Source organism: Schistocerca nitens, chromosome 8 (assembly GCF_023898315.1).
Source record: "Schistocerca nitens isolate TAMUIC-IGC-003100 chromosome 8, iqSchNite1.1, whole genome shotgun sequence".
Classification (NCBI taxonomy): Eukaryota; Metazoa; Arthropoda; class Insecta; order Orthoptera; family Acrididae; genus Schistocerca; species Schistocerca nitens.
The window spans coordinates 547,185,833-547,196,937 of NC_064621.1; the positions used below are offsets into that span (position 1 = coordinate 547,185,833).

Sequence of the window (11,105 nt, forward strand, 5' to 3'; positions counted from 1 at the left end):
TGGAAAAGCAACTTTAACTTTTAATTTCATTCTTTAATTATGGTGCAATACTTGTGTGCTACGCACAGACGCGTTGTGATGACGTGGCACTACTAGCAGTGACCTGGGGTAAGTCCCGGCACACTCTTTCGTCTCTGTGTTTTTCAAACGATACAGCGCTTGTTTCGTCACAATTTGACACCGTGCCGCACTACCGTTTAGTGAAGAAAATACAATCTTATCGAGTACTGGAAAAGATTTGCGACTGGATGCAAGACGCCCTCACTGACAGATCTCCAGGTGTCGATCTTAACGGAACAAAATCGAAAGATGTAAAAATAATTTCTGGAGTGAGCCAAGGAAGTGTGTTTACTTTGCATATAAAGGGTGGCAATTATTGAACTTTTGAAAAAAAACGTAAATTAGTTACAAAGTACGGCGTGCACACACTTTATTCAACATGTAACCGTCACTACAGATATTCGGATTTAGGTTATAAAGCCTCCGATTTGCCTGCCATGATTGGCGATGATGTGGCGCAGACGAATAGTAAAATTCTGCGTGACCCGTTGAAGTGTCGGAACACCGATGCTGTCGATTATCTCCTGAACGGCTGTTTTCAGCTCGGCAATGGTTTTGGTGTTACTGCTATTCACCTTGTCTTTAATACAGCCCCACAAAAAGGAGTCTCATGTGTTCAGATCCAGAGAATGTGGCGGCCAATCGAGGCCCATGCCAGTGGCCTCTGGGTACCCCAGAGCCAGAATGCGTGCTCCAACGTACTCCTCCGGTACATCAAACACTCTCCTGCTTAGAAGGGGCCGAGCTCCATCTTTTATGAACCACCATGAACCACATACTGTCGATATCAGGGTCACTTCGGATAATGGTGATGAAATCATCTTCCAATCCCTTCATGTACTGTTCGGTAGTCACCGTGCCATCAAGGAACATCTCACCGATTATACTGTGGCGGGACATTGCACACCACACAGTCACCAGTTGAGGGTGAAGAGACGTCTTGGTGGCGAAATGCGGATTCTCAGTTCCCCAAATGCGCCAATTTTGCTAATTGACGAACCCGTCCAAATGAAAGTGGGCTTCGTCGCTAAACCAAACCGCACGGCGCATACTAATTCCCATCATGCTCCGCGGCCAACAATGCAGTTTCAACGTCCTAACGCAAGCCGTTCAGAAGTTATGACGGTTTTATTTCATATAGTTCAATAATTGTCACGCTGTACATGATGTAGTAGAAAACATAGGGAGCTTTTTAGGACTGTCCACAGATGATGCGGTTGTCTATAAGAAAACAGCAACCCCAGAAGACAGTATAGATTTGCAAAATGACTTGCAGAACCGTGATGGTGGAGTCTCTGGCCGTTGACCTTGAACGTAAATAAATGAAACATTTTGGGCATTCATAGGAAAAGAAATCCACTGCTGTGCAACCACACTACTGATGTCAAATTGCTGGAGACAGTATCTACCATTAAATATCTCGGAATAACTATCGAGAACGACCTTAAGCGGAACGGCCACACAAAACAAACAGTAGAAAAAGCGGACGTCAGACTGAGATTCGTAAGAAAAGTCTTAAGGAAATGTAACTATTCACGAAAGAGTTGGCTTAGAAGAGTTTGCTTCATCAATCTGGGCCCCTTATCAGACAGGAGTGATAGGAGAGACAGAGAAGATTCAACAAAGAGCGGCGCGTTTCGTTACTGCATCAGTTAGACGCCGTGGGACCGTTACGGAGATGCTCAGCTAACTCCAGAGGTAGACGCTACAAGAGTGGTATTGTGCATCACGGAGAGATTTACTATTGAAATTCCGAGAGAGTACATCTCGAGAAATGACCGCAACGAAAAATTTTGAGAAAGTAGAGCCCATACAGAGGCTTACCAACAGTCATTTCTACCACGCGCCATTCGTGGGTGGAAGAGGGAAGGAGGGACCAGTCAGTGGTACCAAAGGCACCCTCTGCAACATACCGTCAGGTGGCTTGCAGAACATGGATGTAGATGTATTTGTTCAAAAGTGAATTCTGTGTCGTTTCATTTACCTACACTACTGGCCATTAAAATTACAACACCAAGAAGAAATGCAGATGATTATCGGGTATTCATTGGACAAATATTACTAGAACTGACATGTGATTACATTTTCAAGCAGTTTGGGTGCATAAATCCTGAGAAATCAGTACCCAGAACAACCAACTCTGGCCGTAATAACGGCCTTAATACGCCTGGCCATTGAGTCAAACAGAGCTTGGATGGCGTGTACAGGTACAACTGCCCATGCAGCTTCAACACGATGCCACAGTTCATCAAGAGTAGTGACTGGCGTATTGTGACGAGCCAGTTGCTCGGCCACCATTGACCAGACGTTTTCAATTGGTGAGAGATCTGGAGAATGTGCTGGCCAGGGCAGCAGTCGAACATTTTCTGTATCCAGAAAGGCCCGTACACGACCTGCAACATGCGGTCGTGCATTATCCTGCTGAAATATAAGGTTTCGCAGGGATCGACGAAGGGCCACGGGTCGTAACACATCTGAAATGTAACGTCCACTGCTCGAAGTGCCGTCAATGCGAACAAGAGGTGACAGAGACGTGTAACCAATGGCACCCCATACCATCACGCCGGGTGATAGGTCAGTATGGCGATGACGAATACACACTTCCAATGTGCGTTTACCGCGATGTCGCCAAACACGGATGCGACCATTATGATGCTGTAAACGGAACCTGGATTCATCCGAAAAAATGACGTTTTGCCATTCGTGCACCCAGGTTCGTCGTTGAGTACACCATCGCAGGCGCTCCTGTCTGTGATGCAGTGTCAAGGGTAACCGCAGCCATGGTCTCCGAGCCGATAGTCCATGCTGCTACAAACGTCGTCAAACTGTTCGTGCAGATGGTTGTTGTCTTACAAACGTCCCCATCTGTTGACTCAGGGATCGAGACGTGGCTGCACGATCCGTTACAGCCATGCGGATAAGATGCCTGTCATCTCGACTGCTAGTGATACGAGGCCATTGGGATCCAGCACGGCGTTCCGTATTACCCTCCTGAACCCACCGATTCCATATTCTGCTAAGTCATTGGATCTTGACCAACGCGAGTAACAATGTCGCGATACGATAAACCGCAATCGCGATAGGCTTCAGTCCGACCTTTATCAAAGTCGGAAACGTGATGGTACGCATTTCTCCTCCTTACACCAGGCATCACAACAACGTTTCACCAGACAACACCGGTCAACCACTGTTTGTGTATGAGAAATCGGTTGGAAACTTTCCTCATGTCAGCACGTTGTAGGTGTCGCCACCGGCGCCAACCTTGTGTGAATGCTCTGAAAAGCTAATCATTTGCATATCACACCATCTTCTTCCTGTCGGTTAAATTTCGCGTCTGTAGCACGTCATCTTCGTGGTGTAGCAATTTTAATGGGCAGTAGTGTAGAATCAGTTTAGGCTCGTACTTTTACTATTTTCCGCACCTAGTCCATAAAGTCCACTTACTCTCTATTTTCCCCTACCTTCTTAATGCCAGGTTATATAGTCTTCAGAGAGACACGGCGCAGTTTAGTGTTAATCTCAAAGTTTGGTGCTGTTTGCGTAGTAACTGCCTGATGTTTTAAACTCTGGCAACGCAGTGTGCAGGAGTAGAATCTCATGGCGCACGTTGAACTCACTGTAAGAGACTCGGCGAACAGGTGCTGTTCTCGGAGGAAGGCGAAGCCAGATTATCAACGTTACTTTCATCCTTAGAAAAGCGCTGTGGTGCTTAAGACATCCTTCAGCACAGCGAATATGTCACTTATTAAGTAACAAATTTTCGTTTCCAGTTGATTTAAAATTGTTTCCTTTGGTTAATTTCTTTATCTGAAACACGTGTTACTTGGTGCCTGCAACTAGGGGCTACGACCAGCCTGTTTTTGATCCCTGTACGTTAAGAAGTCAGTTCTCGGAAACCCTTGACTGTCGAGTGCTGTTCTCGTATCAGTATTTCTTTCTCTAAAATCAAAGTCTGACAACTGTGTGTGGCAACAGCGCAATCTCGTGGCTCTCCACACACTGAAGTGCGCACGATTATCAAAAACTCGACAAGTGCTTAAGTAAACAAATTAATCAGTAGAGTCCTAGGTTCAAACCGTGTCGTTATTTGGCAGAAACAGCCATATTTCCCCAAGGAGACATTACAAGCACAAGAAAATTAAGCAGTTATCTGTGTCAGTCACGATTCATCACGCAATTGATAGTTATTGTTTGCTCTCCGGCCTTGACTGATAAAAGTGACTGTCACAGATAATATTATTTTAATATTAAAGAGGAAAACTCTTCCTAACGTTGTGCAAAACAGTTTTTATTTTCTCACGAACCGGATTTCGGCCTCTCAGGCCACCTTCAGCCAGTCCGTGAGAAAATAAATATACTTTTTCAGAACATTAGGAAGTGTTTTCCTCTTTAATATTATTATCATGTTCTGCCAAGCACCGATAGAAAATTCAGCAAACGTTAATATTGTTTTAATTTGTATTTCATATCACAAACAGAATAAAACCTTTTCAAATGTGGTGGTACATAATAATGCAGATGACGTAATGAGTGGATCGAGGAACTAATGAGGAAGTTGTCAATCGAAGTGAGGAAAAATGCATTCTATCACTACAATTTGTGTAAAAGAAGGGATCGGTTGATGGGAGACATCCTTAGGGACCAAGGAATCGTAAATCTGATAACGGAAGGAAGTGTGTGTGTGTGTGTGTGTTTTTGTGTTTGTGTGTGTGTGTGTGTGAGAGAGAGAGAGAGAGAGGATTGGGAGGGGGCAGGGGTTAAAATTGTAGAGGGAGATCTAAGACGAATACAATAAAAAGAATCAAATGGATGTGGGTTGCAGTAACTATTAGGAGTTGTAGAGGCTTGGACAGGATAGAGCAGAGTGGAGAGTTGCATCAAATCAGTCTTCGGACTAAGGACTACAACAACATGAACAGACCCAGTTTCCTAATCACAGTCCAAAATTGACGAAATAACAATATCTGTACCTATTGCAAGACAGTAATGGATCAGTATGGAACACACTAGCTACAGCTCAACAGTTCTGTTAAATCGTTCCATGATACTTTCCTCCAACTGGAAGAATTTTGAGTAATAGTATGTTCCATACTGATCCATTACTGTGTTGCAATAGGCACAGATATTGCTCGAACAGTCCACGGGAGTACTGTTGGTCCATTGTGTCCAACGGGCACAATATTTCGGCGATCAGACATGTCGCCATCGTCAGGTGCGCTGACGAGCTGAGCTCCTGAGGTGGCGCTGACGCTATACACACGGGCCTAGTCCTTGGCCCGAGGTATGGAGTGTAAGCTGTGGGTAGCTGTTCCTCCAAGATCCTTACGGGTTGGAATAGTGTTGCCTCTCGTTGTGGATGGTCCTTGCGTGTTATAGGTGATAAATCCTGGTTGCCAGCATGCAGGCATGCTGGCGGTGACGTTGGCTGTTGATGTTGTACTGATTCTTCTTTCCCTCGCTCGCGATGTTCTTCAGTGCCGACTCCAGCTCGGGTGAGAGCTTCCTCTCTCCATCTCGGACATCTTTCTTCAGCCGCGCGACCGCATCCTCCAAGATGAAGCCCCAGTCTCGCGACGTGAAGACTGGGTTCGAGTTGATGGTGTGAAGGTCCTTCTTCGTGACGGATTCGGGCATAATTGCCCGATATCCGCCACGAAGCTCGAACGGCCGGTGTGGAAGTGGTGGCTTCCGCTTGCGCGAAAAGGTAGGGTTTTCTTTGGACGTCGTACCGCCCATCTCGTACCATGGTTGCGATCTTCTTGAGTATAACTGGCAGGTTCGTGACGTCCGGGAAAGGTATGACTTCGGAGTGCATCCCTCCTCCCTCTTGATCTCGTTTATCCTGCAGCGTCTTCTTCTCCTCCACATCCGGCGGTGACGGCGGCGATACAGGCTGCACCACGTCCATGGGCGTCTCCCCGGTTTCCTGTATTGCTACAGGTTCCGGGGCGACGTCCGTTTGTGTAGACACATTCATCCCAGCTTGTCGTACCACCGTGGTGGTGGCATCGGGGGCGGGTGTCTTCTTTTGCAGCGTCCTGAGTTCTTCCCGCAGCTCTTGCAGCTGCCGGTGGAGACCGACGATCTCCTGCATTGCCGCCCTCTTTGCCGCCATCGCGGCTTTGAGGGCGGCCACGGCGGCGTCGGTGGTGACGCTGGGCGGGATTGCGGCCTCCCCGGGGGGTGGCGGGACCGCTGCCTCTTCTCCAAGTACCGCATTCTTGGCGGTTGATGTCCGCTGCTTCAAATATGTGCAGCTGCGTGCGTTTGCAGCGTGCGCGCCGCCGCAGTTAACGCACGTTGGCGCGACTTGTGGTCGCTTGTCGCAATCGCGTCGGCGGTTGTAGCGTGACATGTCTTGCAAGATGCGCATCGTACACGGTAAATGCAATATTCTCGACAAGTTACCGGTCGAATTACACATTCCTTCGTACGATTATTGTAGCCAAGAACAAAGATGGAGATGAAGCTAGCATTCAGCAGTAACGAAATTAATCTGCTGGATGAGGCTCACAAAGCACGTATTATTGCATATGCTGTAAAAAAAGGCTTGGCAGAACACCCCGCTGCAGATACAATTTTATTGAATTTTCTCATTATGAGAGTATCGAAGGGCCATCTGTTTTAATTACCAAAAACCATTCGAGAGCCTAGATAGCACAAAATGTTTTGTACACAAGACAACCGGTTTCAACAGTCTTAGATGTTATCTCCAGATATTAAACATTTTCTTGTTGTAAAACAAATTCATTTTACGCTGTACCTTATATGTCATTTAAAGTGGATTCACACTGTTTAGTATGTGTCCAGCATATATAAACAGATTTGCTACTATGTACGGTATTTATATCATGTAACAACCATCTGTGAGCTATATGTATATGGGTATGACCTTTTGGACAAGGTGCTGTGCCTTTTTTAATATTTTAGCGATGACAGACGTATATCATGTGCTGAGTTTCATCCATTTGACGTATTGTGCATGAGAGTTCAGCGTGAAATGAACTTGTTTTACCACAAAACATGTTTAAGACCTGAAGATGGCAGCTAATGCTGTTGAAACCGGTTGTCTTGTATAAAATATATATGTTGTGCGATCTTGGCTTTTGGATGGTTTTTGACGCTCCAGTTTTAGTTGATAAAGCGAAGTAGATGTGTGAAAAAAGGGGTACTGGAATAGGACAATATATTGTAGCATTTGTAATTGATTAATCAATGCACACCACACTTAAACTGGGTGCTGGGTAAGTTACAGACAAGTTATGAGTACCGCTCATTGAACACTTAAAAAGCACAAAATAATCCAAGGATGTATAAAAGCTTGCATCCAATCATCGTTGTTGTAAGATAAAAGTATCCTGAAGCAAAAAGGAGTAAGAAAAAGATGACTGGTTAAAGCACTTCGTGTTCTACCTTTGCCTGAGACCTCAAGTGGAATTATCCCATTCCTAATTCCTGCACTGACGGAACTTTCAGATATTGTATAATTAGCTGGAGCAGCATCAGCCGTCGCCCAGACAGTGAAAAATACACAAAGCCCACAAGAAAAAGACAAAATAGGATATTCAAGAAAAGCTACATATAGAACCACACAGGAATGGGCTTCGATTATTCGTAAAAGAGCTTTGAAGCATATTGAATAACAGACACTTACAGCTGCAGATCAGGTTGAAATTGGTCAAAAGATTCCACATTCCAAGATTTTATGGAATAATTATACAGACTATGAGGCCTAACACAATGCGTAAATCTAAGAAATGCATAATAGTAAATCTAGATGTTGCAGGAAGATGTGAAACTCACTGGTTGAATACATAAAAAAATACAGTTAATACCTGCTACTCAGATATTTGCGGAGACACACCAGTCTGAAGAACTGCACCGTTACTTTACCAACAATCAAGTTTTCTAGAAATTACGATGCTACCAAGGCTCTGATACATATCTGTGTGGACAGTTCTGTCTTACATTCCTCCTAAATATAGATGTTGCAGGAGGAGCTGGAACTCATTGGGTTGCATATGTTTAAAAAACAAAAAAACCGAATAATATCTACTATGTTTATTTGGAGACTTGCACCAGCCTAAAGAATTGCATCGTTACTTCACCAACAATCAAGCTTTCTACAAATTTCGATGCAGCCAAGACTCTGATACATATCTGTGTCGACAGTACTGTCCTGACAATTGCATAAACAGAAGCAATATGCACAGTGCTATTGTACACTATGACTTTTAAAAAAAAGATCATCAGCAGTATTCATAAATTATATTCCGTCAACTGATCTAAGCAAGGGATACTGAAATACTGCATTGATCGGACTGAAACATACAATAGTGTTCCTGATGGCAACAAGGCAAACAATGAACTACGTATAGGCAGTGGTAAGGAATTGTTGGAAATACCTTCTCGTTCAAATGATATTGACGATATAAAAAGAAAAGGCAATACACTTTGATGCGGAAGGTCCCACTTCTAGCAGTCAAATTTGGAGAAATAATAAAATTTAGAAGTCAGGACCGCTGTGGATATATTACTGGTTGGAACATTCGAGCCGAGTGTGCAAAAACTTCGTATCTCTACAACTGATTGATTCACACAGTCTACGGGTTCTTCCCTACAATGGACCCTCGACATAAAATCGTTGAGGCGCTTGCCAACACCATATGCGTTCCAGTGACTGCCTGGACATTAGACGATCCTGAGTTGAATAATTGTAGACCAGGACGGACATCCAGTCGACTTTCGAGCTCTAGACATCGTAATTTGTCAACGCCTGAAATACGGGCAGCAGCATCAGAGCGGTGTAAGTAGAAAAGTGATGCGCGTAGCAATCAGTAAACAACTTCACAGCCGAAGCACAACGCGATAACACCGGAGAATTACAAGTTTCTTAAATTGATTACTCGAAACCATGCAACGACATCACTCAGTATAAGTTCCGGTTCAATATGGTGAGAGAATTATACACGAGGTAAATTTCTCCCAGAAATTTTTGCTTCAGGGTTGTTTAATGGTAATGATGAGAATAAGATTCTTATTCTTGTACCACGCAGCTTTAACAATTCCAAGCTAGAAGGGAAAAATCTGTGAAAAAGGATGAAGGCCCCACAGCAACTACTGGAACTTACACAAAATCTTTCACCTTCTTGTTTCAAGAAATCAAATGTGAACTGAAACTGACTGTACTAGAAATGTTGGACTTACATCAACCCTGAAAAATGTGTTTCCACATCAACTTGAATAATTTTAAAAAAATGCAGAATGCTATATAGATGGATCAGACAGTGAATACACTCGATTTTGTATGTGTATACCACTCAGGATGCTTATGGGCCACTGCAAAGACGTAAAAAACATTTTCACGAATGCAAAGCAAGAACAAATTCTGGTACAAAGTGCAACGGATAGTAACTCATACATTCAAGAAAAGACTAACGATGAAGAAAATAAAATTGTACTGAAGAAATTAGTATGCCTCATAGTCTATAATAGATGAGGAGCATCTGGAATTTTTAGAGGTACTGAATTCCGGCATTCAGCTGCCATTAACTTTCTGTCCATGGGTATTGTCTGAATACCCAATTCTACTGACTACATCCAGGCAGAATTGAGCCATTAAAACGGCTGTGCAATTAGAAGTGCTTCAATTTATTATGCTGACGCTGCAAACCACTGGAAGTGGAGTCTGAAAAAGGATTTGAGTGTATTCGAGAATTGTAAGCCAACCAGTGCTAAAGTTTATCTTAATTTACAATTTTACCCATATGGTGATACACAGCTAGATTGCGGTAGTACTGTTTGAGATATCTGTAAGGTTTCACCTATCTTACTACGAGGGTGTTGATGAATTTGGATGCATACTCAGCCCACAGAAACGTAAGGAATTAGCACCCATAGTCGTAACAGATTTCTCAAAGCAGAACAAAACTGTGAATTCACTGCCAATAAATATCTATTTAAAAATTTTATCAACAGAAAATTTCCCCAAAGAAACTGCAGAGCATGCATTGTTACCACATTACCATGTGATTAATTATTCACTGCTCACTGGAATTGTGTAAAGTGTTGTATAAAGTAAAAGGTGCCGCGTAGCATTTGAAGCATATCACAACAAGGCCTTAAAGTCTGAACATCGTTGTACGAATAGTTATTCGCGGCTCTAGGATAAACGTGGACAGTTTGTGTTTAAGGATATTTTCTTCGTTGCATTCTCAAATGTTGGGTGAGTTATCGCTATATTCTCCACAATTGTTGTACCACTGAAACCACTGACGGACGTGAAGTGCATGAAGACTTGAAAACTTGTATTACGATACTTAATTACCAGGCGACGCACTGGGATGATTATGGGATGGCTCACGTAAACATGCTGACATCGCTTCAAATTTTTCACCATAAAGACACGATCGTGTACATGAAAGACAGTGAGAAGGCTTCATGAATCCATAAGATCTACAAGTATGCGGAATCATCCAGCTCTGGTGACTCAATCAGGTGTAGAGAGAAGAAAACAGAGCTATGTACGCATCAGAAATTGGAAAATTACTTTTATTTTCGGCGAGAAATAAATGACATACATTCTTTTCAGTGTGAACATACATTCTTTTCAGTGTGTATGTTAGTTTATCGACATTATTATTAGTATTATTATTATTATCATTATTACTATTATTATTGGTGTATTAACTATTCCTGAACATATGTATATTTATTAGTTTCCAGTCATTATTATTATTAAACTATCTCTGAACGGATCGTTAATAAATCGAAATGAACATTGTCAATAAATAAAAAATAATAGTTCGTTACTTTAGTGTATAATACGGCTTGAACATTAATAAAACCGACAAGCTGCAGGGACCGATTCCTGACCCGAAATGGAGGAGAAAATGTCCTGCGAACATGCGTCAGCAAATTGACGGTGTGCGTGCAACACACAAATCGTACGGAACACAGTACAGAGCTGCATCGCATCCACGTCTCAACGGATGTTCAAAGCCGCATGCAATGCATGCGGTTGTCACGCATCGTGCTTTGGCTTT

At 43.2% G+C, this 11,105-nt stretch overlaps 1 protein-coding gene across 1 annotated transcript in view; it reads right to left on the bottom strand.

Moving 5' to 3' along the window:
* The window catches only part of LOC126199667 (neurofilament heavy polypeptide-like), a 30,795-nt gene extending 24,380 nt beyond the window's left edge, over window positions 1-6,415 (bottom strand). Inside the window, exon 1 of the mRNA XM_049936595.1 lies at window positions 5,804-6,415. Coding sequence (XP_049792552.1) covers window positions 5,804-6,415 — 612 coding nt within the window. The remainder of the gene's footprint in view (window positions 1-5,803) is intronic.
* Between the last annotated feature and the right edge of the window lie 4,690 nt (window positions 6,416-11,105).